At 40.5% G+C, this 17,167-nt stretch overlaps 1 protein-coding gene across 6 annotated transcripts in view; it reads right to left on the reverse strand.

Annotated features, from left to right (window-relative positions):
* Positions 1 to 17,167, reverse strand: part of LOC142585632 (glutamine--fructose-6-phosphate aminotransferase [isomerizing] 2-like) — an 81,532-nt gene that overhangs the window by 13,105 nt on the left and 51,260 nt on the right. For 2 of the 6 annotated variants that reach the window (XM_075696592.1, XM_075696583.1), the window contains 8 exons: positions 10,599 to 10,725; positions 8,806 to 8,876; positions 7,915 to 8,007; positions 6,409 to 6,602; positions 3,751 to 3,871; positions 2,668 to 2,825; positions 1,456 to 1,570; positions 69 to 196 (listed from right to left, as the gene is read on the reverse strand). In XM_075696592.1, the coding sequence (XP_075552707.1) occupies positions 69 to 196; positions 1,456 to 1,570; positions 2,668 to 2,825; positions 3,751 to 3,871; positions 6,409 to 6,602; positions 7,915 to 8,007; positions 8,806 to 8,876; positions 10,599 to 10,725 (1,007 nt within the window). Of the gene's footprint in view, positions 1 to 68; positions 197 to 1,455; positions 1,571 to 2,667; positions 2,826 to 3,750; positions 3,872 to 6,408; positions 6,603 to 7,914; positions 8,008 to 8,805; positions 8,877 to 10,598; positions 10,726 to 13,640; positions 13,662 to 15,106; positions 15,131 to 17,094; positions 17,143 to 17,167 lie in introns of all 6 variants that reach the window. The other 4 variants (XM_075696561.1, XM_075696575.1, XM_075696567.1 and 1 more) reach the window with 4 other exon arrangements.

Genomic DNA, 17,167 nt, shown 5'->3' on the forward strand with positions numbered 1-17,167 from the left:
AGCCACTTAACATAGGCATCTGCTTTATTACATGGACTGGAAGGCTACTTTGCCAGAAGGGGACTGACCAGGGCACCTTCCAAGCATGTGGCATGGTTGTAGCCCCTGCCCATGACCAAGAGGGACTTCTGTTGGTAGAGATGTTGGGCAAGCTCTTTCACCTCATCATCCAGCTTGAGCACCTCCTTTATCTGGTCTAAAAGCATTAATATTGAACAAAATGGTGGAGAACATTAGTTTGTCATCATGATGTTTACTTGCTATGGCAAATCACTTCCACTGAAGGCCGCTAGGTGGAGGAAAGTTCATGAAAGGGGAATTAACACCCACTTGACTTGTAGCACAAAGCTACAAAGGCTTCATGCTGCAAGTTCAAGAATGAACTTTTCTTAAACTGTGAAGCTTCCTTCCTATTGGCACATTCGAGTGGTCGTTTTAGAGTGCTCTGGCCATGCTACGAAGGTAGTGAAAAGCAGATTTAGTGCTGTATTACAAGAATAGCAGGGCATGTAAACAACGATTCCACATCCTTATCAGTGGACCATGCATATGTTTGCAGCAACGTTCAGTTGCTCTTCTACATGACCTTCGGAGTGCTTACAGAGTGCTCTAAAATGATCCCTCAAAAGGCCATATGAAACCCGTCCGGGTTTCCTTTGTGGCTTAGTGCAACAAATTGGGTGGATGCCAGTTTTCCCTTTAAAGAATTTTCCTAGTGTATGACAGCTTGTCACTTCTGCTTTGCAGTTTCAAAACGTCAAGCAAAAAATCCAGCTATTCTCATATATACATAAAACCACCGAAAAAAATGCATTATAGCAACACTTATGAAACAAAATTAACAATGGACTGCCCTCATTAAAAAAAAAATTACGATGGCAACACTAACAAAGCAATTTTTCAAGGTTTTTTTACTGACTGTATTTACAAGCTAATCTTATTAGTGTGTTTTGTTTATTGCCATCGATTCAGTGCAAGTGATCAGTGCAGTTCAGTGCAGTGCAGTTCAAGTGCAGTGCAAGAGATCAAATCGTACTGAATGTACGATTCAGTGCAAGTGTAACGTGGGGCAAGGTGACAGTCGCATGTAATGAGTATGTGGTATTTAGGGAAAAGACAAGAAGTATATGAAGGAATTGTGTTTTGTTTTCCCCTGCACATTGTACAAACTTGAATATTTAAAACAAGAATTATGTGAACAAGAAATGCATTTGTTTTCTCTACAAGGCTACAAAACTGGACAGAGGATTTCCTTGCGTGAACCATATGCTACATGCAGCTGCCAAGAAGCTACGTGACGAAGCCACATGACTAAACATAATTTGTGCATGCTAACTTCTCCAGTAGCCAATGCCTTGTTTGTGCAACTACTCCTGATTATATGACTTGAGGACTAGGACGCATACCAGTGCAAAATAGTCGCTGAAGATAAAAAGAGAAAGACGTGCAATATACCTGGAAGCCTGTGAAGCCCTTGAATAATCTCACTGCGTCGAGGTTGCATGGAAATGCGATCCTCGCACATCATCAGGGAGAACATCACAAGAGAGATGAACTGGCTAGTGTATGCCTGTTGCAAAAATGAAAGGCAAAAGAAAAAAAAAAAAAAACTCCTGTACAGAATTTACCCATTCAGGGTTGGTAAAAGCAGAAAAAAAAGGGGGATTTGTTTCTCAGATAAAAATGATAAATTACCTTGCATTTGCAAATATTTTCCATTGAACTAGTTTGGTTAAGCAATTTCTAGCACTTGAAGTTATTGTCAAGTTGATTCACCCTTGTCCTTCCATCTGCAAGCCTTCTGGTTAGCTCAGTTGGCACAGGCCTTGGAAAGGTACTGCTTCTGGGTTTGATATTTGGGCCAGGATGAATACTTCTTGAACTGCAAAGCTATCTGTGAGGAATCCATATGGGTTTCCTTCATAGCTTCGTGCTATTGCAGATGAATGCCAACTTTTCTTATAAATCTTCCTCCACATTACAGAACTTGTTCAGCGAATAGTTCACCTATTGCGATCATGACTAGATTCACTTTTTTTTTTCTCTTGGAGCCATGCTGCAGTTTTACCATCGGCTCATTTTTTTTTCAGAAAATTTCTAAATCTCCTATAAACTCTCAGTCTTTCTCTAAACCCAAAAGATGCCAGCTCATTAAAAGTAAACCTACGGGATCAAAAAACCATGAAAAGACCAGAGCTAATGAGAAAATGTTCAGTGAAATATAATCGCATGCCCCGATTCACTAAAAGGCAGCCACTGATTCACAGATAAGAGGGATGTCAATTCCATGCTCTGTGTATGCCTCATATCTGCATTTTACTACTGCACATTCCCAGTGACTTCTTGTACCAGCTTGCTGAATAAAACTTAGTCAACTCTTCAGTTCCAATCCGATTAGTATTGGCAGTTTAGTTACATTGCTGTAAGACAGAAAAACTCCAGATAGGTAAAGCAAAGGCAATGGCCATGAACTTATGGCATGACAAAGTCTTGTAGCAGAAGAATCTACAAAGCTAATTGTAAGACGAAATGCAACTACATATTTGCGCTGAAGGCAGGTGAGAATAAAACCAAGCGAGAACCAACTGAAGGACAGTGTTAACATGACCAGTCTCACTAAGACTGCACCTCGTGCAACAACTCTAGCAATTGTGGAGGTGCCCTCACCTTGGTGCTGGCCACACCAATCTCTGGACCTGCATTAATGTGAACACCGCAATGGCTTTCACGGCAGATGCTCGACCCAACAGTGTTGGTAACACCAACAATTAGGGCACCACGCTGCTTGCAGTAGCGCAGTGCCATGAGAGTGTCTGCAGTCTCACCTTGAGAGAAATACAACAAAGTAAAAGAATCAGTATCAAAGGCTCCCTGGCCACTTTCGAGATACAAACAGATAGTACTAGTGTAAGCAATTTTTTCTTCTTCCTCCGTGTCATTTGACAGTGAAACCATCTAGATGCATCAATAAATAATACAATACCACAGCCTCATTTCGTTACACTATTAGATGTAACAAATGATTGCACAAGTAGTTTTCCCATCCCTATTTATTCAACTTTCACTTATATGTTTATTATAGCTAAATTTATTGTGCTTTGCAATGTACTTTTTTACTTGCATGCAACATTGTTAAATTCTGCACTAAAATGTATTAAAAACTGTGAATGCTTCCTTGTTAACACAAGTATGATCACTGCATGTACACAACAATTCATGCAATCCAAGCCCGATTCTTGATACTTGCAGATACTTGGTACTTTCACTTATATGTTCAGTGTGTGGATACCGTTATTAATCTTCTGTAATCTTTGTATAAATCGAACAATCATATGCCTCCTTGCTACGATCTTGAAATGAGACTGAAAATAAATTACAAGTTGCGGCTGAAAAAAAAAAAAAGAAGAGTACATCTTGCCGAAATGCATCCGAGTGTCTTACCAAGAGCATACAGATGTCAGCTGTGCAATGTGTGTGCTAAACTGATCTTAGTGCTCATGATCACTCAAGAACAAGTGTACTTACAATAATCTATATAAAAGCCCCATCAAATCTAGGGGGCCATTAGCCACTTAATTTTCTGAAACAACCAAAAGTAAAAGTAAAAGCTGAAGTGAAAGACCAGGCCTACTTAAGTGAACTGCACATGGAATTTCAATCTTGGCAAACACAATGTACCACCTTCAAGTTTTTCCCAAGATTAACTTTTTCAGTGCAAGAACATACAATACAGGCGCTGATTGACCGTACCAGACTGGGAAATGAAGAAACAGACATCGTCTCTGAACACAGGTGTGTTGCGATCCAAAAAGTCACTGGCCAGTTCTACCATGACAGGCAGCTCTGTAAGCTCTTCCAAGATTTGTCTTGTCTGAAAATATGAAAAACAAAAATGGTATAAAAAAAATAATGAAGCAAACTGTACTTGGCCAAATGCTTAAGTTGAGAAATAAAAAGCCATGTTCAACAACTTGAAAGCAATTAAAGCTTTGTCCATGACAAGTAAGACATACTCACAAACAACCTAAAGAAATTAAATTATGGGGTTTTACATGCTAAAACCACGAGCTGATTATGAGGTATGCCGCAGTGGGGGACTCTGGAAATTTGGACGACCCAGGGTAATTTAATGTGTGCCTAAATCTAAGTACACTGGTGTTTTCGCATTTAGCCCCCATCGAAATGCGGCCGCCGAGGCCGAAATCCGATCCCATGACCTCATGCTTAGCAGCAGTCCGACACCATAGCCACTAAGCAATCACGGCGGGTGAAAAACAACCTAAGAGACATCACATGGACATTGCTGGTGAAGCAACTCATTTCACCAAACGCACACGTATGAAATTATGAGCTGAGGGGACTTCGTTTGAGGCAATGGGTCCACTAAGGCTCACTCTGAGGATACACTGACACACCCAGATGCCCTCGTAAATCTGCTGGTAGAATCTGAAGACGTAGCCTCGTGGCTTCACAGACTATCTAGTCAGCCTTTTATGGACGTGGCAATACACCATAAGAATATTTCTTTCCTGCAGAGTTTCGGCTTTGTGTAAAAAGGTTCTGGCTAAAGGTCTTTGGCCAACACTGAATGATAGGCAGCAAGTGTCATTTCTTGGACTAGAGCGGAAAGAGGAAGGAGTTTAGCACATGACTTGCTTTGTTTTTGAAAGCATGTACAGTCAGAGGAGAACGAATGATGCGAAATGCCCATCTGCAGTGGTATCACACAGGTAATTCAGAGGAAATGCAATGTACTACTGCGCTCAGTATGAGCTACAACGCGAAAGCGTGTGGCAAAGCGGTTGTGTGTTGTAGATCATAGTGAGCACGATAGTACACCTCTGTTTCACATCAGACAAGAACAGAGGGTGCAAGCTCCACACAAAGCCAGAGGTGGCTTGGGGGAAGCACACTTTCAGTGTTATGCTTGGCATTTCCCACAGGCAACAAACCTATTGCTGAAAATGTTGCTGCAAAAAATACTTTCTTTTTATTGAATATCCTTATTTTCGATGTATATTATACATTTTGATGAAAATAAAAATTTCCGTCAGGCAATTTCATGCCCCATCCTTAAAGGAATAACATTCTTAAGACAGCATGTTACAGGACTGTGTATGAAAAGCATTAGCCCTAAATCTGTTCACAGCATTACTGACTCTGCGACAAAATTTTCATCACGTGGAGTATCTCTCATTGCTCAATGGATATCGTCACACGTAGGAATCACCGAAATGAAGAGGCTGATCGGCTCGCTTCAACTTGCGCTCATAACAACTGTGACTGCCAAGAAATTTAGTGCAAGCTTGATGACGCTTGTCTGCCGATTCGTCGCCACCTACTCAAGCAGCATCCAGACCAGCGCGTTGCAAATGGAATGTTCCCGCCCCGTGTTCGCGGTCGAGGCTTGCCTCGTCGCGCTAGAGCACGACTACTCAAGCTGAGGGCTGGCTGCGTGAACGTGCACGAACGTTTATACAGACAAGGACGTGTGGCAAGTCCATTGTGTATGTCTTGTGGCTGCTGTGAGACACTTCAGCACCTTATATTTGAGTGTCCCGCTTTCAGTGCGCAGCGCATGTCGCTAGTGAGAGACTATCATCTCCTTGGCCTGCGGTGTACGACACTTGACGAATGTTTGTACCCCAGTGGTTGTGCATCTAAACAGGATCAGGCTCATTGCACTCTACTTACTTTTCTAGAGTTAACTAACTTAGGTTCACGTTTGTAGCATCAAAACTATTCTTTTCAACATTCTATAGCAGCGTGACCTTCAGTGACCGGCCCTACTGTGCGTGATCTGTACTGTGTTCTACTTTATTCTTTAGATTTGTCCTGTTGCTCTTCTTTTCCTCCTCTCCTTCCTATCTTCCATTTCTGTGTTGCTGTCACCTCCCTTCTGAAGAGAAGGCAGGCGTTGTGGCCCTTCCGGTGGCAGTTGCCAGCCTGCTCCTCGCTTTCCCTTTCCTGTTAACTGTGTATATGTGTTCAAAACAAATAATAAATCTGAAGGCAACACTATAATTCATCTGTAAAAATCCTACTGACTTAGCTTAGGCATGTACTAAAAATTAAAATTTATAGGTTCTAACGTGCCAAAACCACTTTCTGATTGTGAGGCATGCCACAGTGGAGGTCTTCAGAAATTTTGACCACCTTGGGTTCTTTAACGTGCACCTAAATCTAAGTACACAGGTGTATTTGCATTTCGCCTTCGTCAAAATGCGGCCGCTGTGGCCGGGATTCGATCTCGCGACCTCGTGCTCAGCAGCCTAACACCATAGCCACTGAGCAACCACGGCAGGTTTAGGCATGTACTGAACAGCAGTAAACTTTCACAGAATGTAGTAAGCAGCACATGTATTCACATTTTTGCAGAGCAACACGGAGGAGAGAAGCGCATCTTACAGCAATGGCACTATGGTAGCTGGTGCCACAGCCAATGAGCAGTAGTCGTCTGCAGCGCTTGATTTCAGTAATGTAGTCCTTAATGCCACCCAAAACCACAGATTCCTTCTCAAAGTTGAGTCTCCCTCTCATTGTGTTTATCACAGACTCGGGCTGCTCGAAGATCTCCTTTTGCATGAAAGAGCTGAAGTTTCCTGAAAAATTGGAAGGAAAGTTTGTTCATATGCAGTGATAAAAAAATACAAATACATCCATAAACAACAGTTTGGAACTGAGAAGCATTACCAACATGCCTGAACAACAATATGCCTGCATTATGAACCTTTATTAGCTCTGTGCACTGGGTTCCTTCTATCCATGTGCCTTAAGCTCATGCTTGAGTGAAATACTGTTGATTGTATTTTAGGTTTAGGAGCTCAGAACCTTTAACACATAAGTTCAGTTGACGACCTTTCATAGGAGAAAGGTAAGGGTAAGCATTGGGGAGTAGCAAAAGTAATCCAGTGCAATCTGTGCATTCTTTATCTTGTCTTATTCATAAGTGCAGTCTTCTTACTGTTGCTTGTTTGGCTTATTTGTTGGATGCACAGCATGGCCCTGTTTTGTGATGTAATTAGAAAATTTTTACATAATACAATAAACCCTCTTTAAAACAAACTCACACTGCTACTTAGATAAACTCAGCAGCCAGGGAAGTAGTTTCTTAGACTCAGCATACTTTGATGAATACCAGCTTCTGCTAAGAGGAACAAATTTCCAAAGGTCCTCAAAGTTCTTCCTAAAGGGGAGCATTATTGTGCATAATAAAGTTCACCAGCATTAAATTTATGTTCTTTCCACATCCTCTCTGCTGGAGTGTTTCTCCCAGTGACAAAAAAAAAAAAACTTTTGATGATGTTTTGGGAATTTCCAACCTGCACCTTGTCCTGTTTGCACACTTGCACACTGTTTGTGCAGTGTGAAAGGATATCCAGCTTTAATCCAGGATCCAGGATAAATGGTTGTCCAGGCAAGGTCAGGTTAGCAACTAGGATATTGAATCTGGGCTGATCTCCACAAGATATGAAACGGTTGGCCAGTATGCCTGGACATAATACTGTTTAATAGTTCTGGTGCCTGTGTATGCATTAAATCATGGATTGAATAATGTTCTACATGAAAGAGTAGTCGTGTTACCTCCTTGCTGACACGGTTGCTAACTGCTGAATAAACTTTTTTTGCAATTACACATATTGCAAGTAGAGTTATTTGTCATTGACTGCACTTGCTCACATACATAAAGCAATGTACAACATTGCTGGGATAGCGCCATGATTCTGCCGGAATTTGTGATAATTCACTTATTTTAACCTGTTGAAAGAGCTGTTGCACTATCACTATCATAACTATTGAGTATTCCTTGCAAACAAAAAATTGAAAGTAAATGCTACATTAAATCAGCCATATCAGCCTGACACTTTGGTAGGGGCGTACAAACTAGAAGTATGCATTTTATTGAGCTGCTACCTTTCATGATCTCCTGAATTTCCATCTTTAGAGTGATGATTTCACGGTTCACATTCTCATCAAGTGTTCTCTTCAATCTGTGGATGGTCAGATCTGGAAAAGTGAAAAGTGCTCAAATTACACAAATACCAAGGAACAGGTTTATGAACTTTGATATTTTCTAAGGCATGCAGGCTACTCTATATAGCAAGGCTTTCACCACAATTAAAGATTTACTTTATTACTGAACTTCATAAGCAAGCAAACTATAAAGATTAAATTAACAATTGCTGACTCATGTATTATCAACCAAGAAAGCCTTTCAGTGCAAAGAGGCTCACTACAGCTTAACATAGAGTACAATCAATGTAAGTATGAACTGCATCTTGACAGCCTTATACAAATAGGCTTGGTCACAGGTTAACAAAGAAAGCTTCCTTAGTCTCACATGCCTTGACACGTAACATACTGGCAGCCTTACTGATGCCTTTGATGACATCTTTCACAGGTACAAGTATTGCAAACATGTAAATTGAATTTTCGAGTGCTCTTATAGCATTTAACCCAAAGTTAACACATTTACAAATTGTTTATTAGTCACCTCTTTTTCTAGCAAACTTTTATACATGCCTCAAGTATAAAAAAAGCTATACAACACTCATTTTGACCAGTTCTACCTGTTTAAGGCAGATCTGACTTGCCGGAACCAAAAGTTTATACAGAATCACCTCATCCTCGTACATGACACTTTGCAAAGAAATCTAATTTAATGTTGCTTCTATATATAAAAATGCTCATTACTAATGACACAAAGTTCTCCTCCTGATGTAGCTTGGGAATACGAGCTCAAAGAGCCATCTCTCATCCTATTGCACAAACCTTAAATTTAAAGATTAAATTACAATAACTCACGCCCATCAGAAACAGCTGCAACATCGTCGTCTTCAAGAAAGATCACCCTGTTTGTGTGTTCAATGATGGCACTAGAAAAAAAAAGTTCATTCGGCAATGAACGCACAGATGCCATGCAGTATGAAGACTTCAAAGGAAAGCACATTAGATATGGACTGCTGAAAACACAGCCATATGTTCTATATGGTATTGACCCCCACTTTAGAAATGATGTACTTCATTGATCCTCAAGAAAATGGATGTCACAGTCACATTTAGGTCATATTGCAAAACAATTATTAAGAATTATGAAAAGAGGCTTAGCTGCAGAAGCTTACTTGCACCACACAAGGAAGCCTCGAACTACTGGGCTATTTTCACTAAAGCATGCCCACTTTTACAGTTCAGAAAGTAAATTTTCATTAACTACGCATTGCATTATATGGTGCAATATGCTTAAAAAGGGTCCTGAAACACCTTTATAACGAATCATTGAATGACATCACCATTAAATTATGTTGCCTTACAAATCTCCTGCTGCAGACATGTTTAGAAACCTTCAAGCACAAGCGAAGGCAGACATAGTTATTGGACCGATGAGCGGCTTTGTTTCTCCTTTCAATTTCTCTAGGGCGCTGGAAGCTGACCAGGAGAGATGGAAAGGGGGCGCAAGGAAGCATTGCTGCACTTGCCTTACCCAAAGGTCACGTCTAAGGTCACGTCTAAGGTCACGTCTAAGGTCACGTCTAACCCAAAGGTCACAGCTTGTGGCGGCACGCCATGGAAGCCGCAGTATCTACACTATGCTTTTCATCTCACAGGTCATGCACAGCAGATGCAGTAACACACAACTGTCGTGTGTAGACAGGCAGTGCAAAAATGAAACACTTTTGCTACCATATTGATGCAGTAAAGCTATTGTTTGGGCTAGTTGGTGAATTCTTGAACACATAATAGGGCAGCGCGAAAAAACAAGGACAATGAAAGGAGTACTCCTTCTGCCTGTCCTGTGTATGTTGCTTTCATTGTCCTTGTTTTTTCATGCTGCCCTGTTATATCGTTTTGAGATTGCAGACATATATACTTTTTATTATATTTAACTCAAAGGAGCAATAATTGTATTACTGAGAATGTTCTTGCGATCATGAACTCAGCCAATAGCTGTTGGTGGGTCCAGCTGCTTGTAACGACACTGTACGACGACATTATGAAGGAGAGAGCTAGCAATTTTTCACCGCTTTTGACACGAGATTGTAAATTTCTTGCTGTAAGTAACACAACACTATTTGGCTCGCATGTTCACACGAGCCTCTTTAATAGATTGTCAACGTTTTCTTACAATGTTCAAAAAGTGTTGCAGGGCCCCTTTAAAAGCTCTTGTAATAATAAAAATTATGGGGTTTTACGTGCCAAAACTGCAATCTGATTATGAGGCACGCCGCAGTGGGGGACTTCAGAAATTTGGACCACCTTGGGTTCTTTAATGTGCACCGAAATCTAAGTACAAGGGTGTTTTCGCATTTTGCCCCCATCGAAATGCAGTAAAAGTTCTCGTTATGCACTGCACTGGAATAGTAAAATGTATGGTTGATTCTTCAATATATGACAGCAGTAACAAGACACTGAGCTGCAGCAAAAGGTGAAAGTGCAATGTTAGCATTTATTAACCATTCAAGCTGTACTTATGACACTGAACCCTCAACAGTTTCCAGGCACAGAAATTCTGCTTTGAAGCACATGGAAAACAGATATTTTTTTTCTGCTAAATTTAGTGAATTCCAGAAAGAAATGGACTAACATGTCTGTTCACATACCTAGCATCTGATGCAAAGAAGTATTCAATCTCCTTATCATCTCCAGGTGGCCCAAACTCTGTTGTTGATGCAGTACGATGCAGACCTCCCGTGTTGGAAGGTGGGTGGGACTCTCTGGGGCGGTGGTCTAATTTCAGAGCATTCAGAAGAAGATAATTTGTATCAGATAGTACAGCTGGAGTGCAAACTTTTGTTGAAACATCCCAGCAACCATGTCAGTTAAAACAATAATTTGACGGACTATGCTACATTAGCCCTTTCCCTGGATGCAATTAGTGCTTGCATGGAGATCCTTGTGCCAGGCACGTGCTGGCCGCACATGGAGAACTGACTAGTCATAACACAAAGCATGCACTCTAAATGGTGGAAAACAAACACATGTGGTTGGTGTGCACGGTGCACACCTTGTCCAGTTTATTTCCTGTATTTCCCTGAAACAACCATCAGTGTCTCAATTGTTATACACAGTCACACCCCTCCAGACACCTTGAATGTCAAGGAAAAACTGTCCGTGCAGTACCATCGAGGTGAACCCACGTGGCCTTGTTTTCCACCACCACTGTGAGGACACCACATCGCATGAAAAAGGCCCATGAATCACATTGTTCCCATCTCCTACTATAGACAGATAATCCAGGTCAAGTAATAATGATCTAACCACAAGCACTGCACTGCTATTGGCTACTGACATTTTACAGCTGAAGTTAACCGACAAGACTTTTTGACAAGGCAATCGAAAAAACAAGACAAGAACATGCTGTACTTGTTCATAGTGGTAGAAAAAGAAAAAAAAAATGTTTAAAGCAGAAGCAGCAAATTCTACTTGCGACAAAATGTAAGGCAATAGAGACTAAGAGTGCACATACAAAGCATTCACAATGACACACACTTGCATGCACAAAGGAAACAGAGACAATGTCCTACAGTGATTATGAAAGATGGAAACCTACTGGCCAAGCCCACCTAACACTTTCAAGCTGTTAATATACATATATTTATATAAATAAATATTTTAAAGAGAAATTTTAATTAAAATATATATAGCAAATGTAGAGCTGCCATATCTATTAGCCTGCTTTTGCACAACTCGCATGGACTGGAACCATCCAGACTTAAAGTTTTATACGACAGCATATGTCCATGCTAGTATCCATAAGAGACGTGCAAATTAACTTTTTTAGGGAAAAAAAAAAGAAAAACATGCAGCTTTTTTTGTTTTTTTTTCCACACATGCAGACTAATTTTGGCCCACAATCATGCTCTATGAGAACAAACACCACCTTCATGAAAACGAGCAAAAATAATGCCATTTACGCTTTACCAAAATTGGTAAGTAATCGGATACTTATCCTTGAACTGGTTCCAGCCCCTAAGATATTTTTCTCAAATACATATCCGAAGAGCACTGCAGTAACACTATACAGAATGGCAGCTATACTTATCCTTCTGCCACCTTCCTTTTGCCCTTTTGCACTGACTGATGAGAGCACTTAAAAGCACTCTCATAACTAAATCAATTATCAATATGATGCTTGTGTACAAAAAAAAAAATGAATTACAGAAAAGGTGAGCAATTTGCAAGTTATCTGCTGCGTTTAGCTGACTTTTTGTTGCACTACTTTCATTCTTACTTTTATAAATCACTATTCCCACTACATGATCCTACAAGTTCCATAATGGAAAGGGCTTTGATCTACAGGTATCATTTTATGCCAAAATATTACGAAAATATGAGAATTGGCCGGTAGGGTGCATAGGTGAGCGAAACGATCCATATTCATTGTAAAGGGAACTCATTCATGCTGGCCATGGCAGATCAGAGCAGCTCAGATAAGATTAGGGTCGTCTTATGTTTTATTCCCCCTCTCACATCATATTAAAAATTTGTAACTCTAAAATGCATTTTAAAGTGTTTAATAATGCCAATTCGAGTGCATATAAACATATAATAGACAACCTAGTACAGATTTTTCTCTACATTTCAGTATGTATGACAGTTACTATAACAGACAATGCCTTGTGCAATTGCTGCAGTTTATTCCCTGCACATACCTGCAGTGCAAGACGATAAGTGCAGTACAGTGCTGGTACCATTCACGTTTACACTGCCAGAAGAAGACATCACTGCACCTATGTTCACGTGAGATAACCCCTCCATGTCCTACCAGCTGCCATTGCCACAGCTGCCATTGCCACTGTACTATTAACCTTTTTTACATTCTATCTTACCCCTTGCTTTCTTCTGGGCTGCCTCACAAAGCTTCCACAAAGCCCAGCTTTTTTTTTAAATTTCTTTATCCACTCCCGTGCATAGAAACACAAATGAACGTGCACAGATAACAGCTGTAGCAGATGATCCAAATTCTGCAAAAAACATTTCGAAGGAACATCTAGATGTATTGCATTTGAGTTTATATTCATGCACACGAATTACTGTGTATCGCATATACCACTAGAAAGAAGCTTAATAGGATGGCATGGCTTCAAGTATTCCTGATGACGGCATGTGGGAAGTCAAGCGTTCGTCCAAGCGATGTCACTTGCCCATGCTAAGTAAACAGGCAGAAGCATCCGAAATTGTGGGGAGCAGTGTAGCTGCAATGTAGTGATGCAGTCATTTAATACCTGATAAAGAAATTGCACGGTTTATGCAACGCACCCAAATTTGGCACTTGATGATCACAAGGACCCAACTTGCTGACTGTGCATTTGTGCAAAATTGTCAAACTTGTTTCAGAATCTCTTTAAACGATCACTTTATGCGTCAAGTTTACACCAGCACACTTCCTTGCTGCATAAATTACATATTTGCTCTGGCCACATCATTATTTCAACCAATTTACTGTAATGAGCAGATGTGCAACAATAAAAGGAGCAGGAGGCCACTACAACTGACAATTTTCTCCTCTGTGCTTTTACCAGACTGCAAAGTGCAGTTTACAATAACTGGATTTTTGAACCTACACACAAGTTCCCTTTACAACAAACAGCCTCAAAGGACTATGGAGTAAGTGGTCGTTGACCAGAAGCAGAATCTACTACCTGTCTGGGTGTCGTCTTTTTCTGCACCCAAGACCAGAGGAAGAGGAGGGCAGGAGAGAGTGAGGGTTGTTTGGGAGGCAGGCGAGGCCAGGAGAGACAACAACATTGGTCACACACTATCCGACAGTGTAGGCATGCACAAAACACAGCAGGCACAAATGCACAATCTATCAGGCAAGGTGCACATGTTACAAGCGCTCCAATATGCTTTGCCAAATTTCAAACATGGACGGCATGCCAATATATACAGAGCACTCTCAAGGCAAGTTTCTTACACAAGCATGCTTCACACTGTTCTCTCAATGGCTTCCGTTCCTAATGGTATAGAACAGCCCGAGTCACTTGTACACTTATCTCATTACTGCAGGTTTCAAGGTAGCTGCCAAAGGGGCACTATTTTTTTGTTAGGTCTAAAATTCTAGGTGGCCGTGTTAGATGACCACAACCATATGGTTGAAATGGGACCTCAATAAAAGGGTGCTACAGGGTGACAGGTGGAATTCACAAGTTATATAGTGACCAACAATCATGCAGAAAGCATCCAAATGTATTTTTACTGCATGCAGCATATGGCCTTAACATAACAGGAGAAAAACAGAGCGATTCAGCATCACTTGAATCTGCTGGTTGCTACATATTTCAAGAAATGTTTACTCAGCGAACAATTTTGTCTTCCAATGAACATTCCTGCATGTGCAAAGGCAAAGTACAAAGTAAGTAATTGTATATTCTAAAATTAAAGTTGGGTTGACAAAATGCCTGCTTAAAAGTTATTTGCAATAAGCCAACAAGTCTATGCAATTTCATGTAAGTTAATGGCTTTTACGAAATTATGAAATAAGACTAGTTTCACAGTGGAGTAAGATGCCAAAAATGAAGTGACAATCAGCAAAGCCATTGAAATGTTACAGACGTGGTGAACCTGTACCTCAGTTTAGCTGTAAAAGAAGAATAAGCTCCACAAAACTATGAGCAAGGGGTAGGGAAGAAGAAGCCATGTTTGCTTCAAGAAAAAAAAAAAAGAACAACAACAACTTGACAGTGTTAATTATCTAAAAAATTATAACAGCACAGTAGCAAATTCAAGCATCATCTATTCCAGACAAGGTGCCATGAAAGGGGTCACAACATCACCACACATATGCCTCATCCATAGCTTAAACATAAGACAATCCACTCCAGAATTATTTGCTCACTTAAAGCCTTACTACTTTAAGGCCAATAGATGATGCACATACAAATGCAAAACAAATGGAGTATTATGTGCTTTAATATCCCAAGAGGACTCGCTGCATTTGTATGAATAAATATGGCAGCTTCTCTGTCGGTAGTTTTGCTTACGCATGTAAGGCAAATGGCAGTTACTTGTAAGCATCACAAAGGACACAGGACTGATGACAGAACATCATGCAGGTGCACTGGTTGGTTTGCACAGGTTAGAGGAGGAACACGAAAATGATGTCTACCTTGTTCATTTTGGTTGCCACATTCTGCATGCCGAAAAGAGGCTCAGTAAGATAGCAGCAGGCAATGAAAATAGAAAAAGAACATTGATCATGCAAAGAAAGGGGGAATTACACGGCTGGGGAAAAAAAAGTTAAAGCTGCACAGTGGAGCAGATCGGGAAAAAGACAACACAACACAACACACAAACACATGCATGTATCTATACGAAGTGTGCTCACATACATGCAAGAGCTTGACACAGCCTCTTTCAAGGCTAGAGCAGCACTAGGAAGCATGCTCTTGCATTGCACTTCATTGCAGACAAAGAACAAAGAACCAAGAATTAATGTCTGGAAGCACAACACACTGCACATTCAGCAAATATTTCAGTTCAGCAACAAACTATGCTGCACAATCATCCATATACCTGCTGCACTGAAATGATAAACTGTTCACAACCAGTGACCGACAAGATGCTACTCAAGAGTACTGGTTGCACAACTGTTTTCAAGCATAACAGAAAATACCTTATGCAGCTAACAGTTTTAAAAAGCTATTTAAAGGTTAGCTATGTACCACAGTGAAAATCTTCAAAGGTGGGTCCACATTACAGCTTCTGCAGTATCATTAAAATGCAGGAACTAAAAACATAATGACCTTATGTGAAGATATTTTAACCTAGGACTACATTTATACTATGAGCAAGACTATAATGTCAGTCATGTTTATGCTACCAATGTGAGAAAATGAGAGGCCAAAGATGAGCATTACTGCTAAAGTAAAATTATACCCCTTGAACAATGTTTTCATTTAGGTTTTTGTAGTATTGTTCTTACTGCAATAAGAATAGTGAACCGTAAGAAATAAAGCACCCTGTGAAGGCTTTGTTCAGTGCTCTAGTATGACTAGTGCAATCCGTACGCAACAGAAATGTCATGAGGGAAACAGCAAATAATGAAGAAAGTAATGCCTGCATAAACCCAAAAGAGAAAGATTGAGTGGCATTTACAATGATGAACTACATAGCAGGCCGGAAATGCTTCTATGTGCTCCAATGCATATGTTCACAGTTAAATTACTCATAATTGTGTATGTACAGTTCAATGTTAGCAATGGTACATACAAGAGCCACCAACATGATTTCTCCAAAAAGAAAAGCAAGCCATTTTTAAAGAACCCCTACAAATACCACATGCTTGTATCACATATCAGCTGTTAGCAACAGGGGCTGGCTCTATACACACACCATTTGCACTGTTATGAACAGAGTTAGTCAATACTGAAACAGGAGTACCAGTGCAAAGAAAAAAGTCTAGGAAGACAAATATAGTGCTGATAACCAAGAATGTATAACAAAGCATATGCAAAGGTTAGTCAATCGGTAGTGCACAGCTGTCTACAAGATATCCTTTTTCCTGTGGGCTCTGCAGCACCAGCCAAATTGGCTAATGTGTAAATGATAGTCTCACGGAACCTGCACACTCGCTTGAGTGTTCTCTTGTCAGCCATCAGGCCAAACAATGCAAAACAATGCAAAACAATACAAAAGAAAAGTAGCCGTGAATCAATTTTTGGTAAATAACCAATTTATGGCTGATACCATGAGCAGCACTCTAGCGAGAATTTCAAAGCTTCTCATATCCATTAATACAGCGACTCGATCCTGTGTCAGTGGTGTCAGCATGCCTTCCAGTTCACTGTCCCAATGTGAACTTTGCTCTTTACTGAGCATGTGACAGCACACACTGTAGTAGGGTTGTCGTGCATATTGCCTTCTTTGTACGGTACATGCTTCTTACATACTGCTGGCAACTGACAACGATTTGCGGTTAGAGAGCACTGCATTTGTCTTCCCAAAAATTTGACATAGCTCTTCTTGGCACTGTTCACTTCTGTTTCAAAAAGAAACGTGAAAGTTAACACAAAAAGGTACACCCCTATCTGCAAACCCACCAAGCAATTAACGAAAACGTGCAGAACAGACGGGGAAAGCATAAAAAGAACCTACACCCCAGCGGACAGGTCAAAGCACCAGTGCCAAAATAGAAACCGCCACCTTTTGAGAAATAGAGAGGGGGGAA

The sequence above is a fragment of the Dermacentor variabilis genome, chromosome 1 (genome assembly GCF_050947875.1).
Source record: "Dermacentor variabilis isolate Ectoservices chromosome 1, ASM5094787v1, whole genome shotgun sequence".
Taxonomy (NCBI): domain Eukaryota; kingdom Metazoa; phylum Arthropoda; class Arachnida; order Ixodida; family Ixodidae; genus Dermacentor; species Dermacentor variabilis.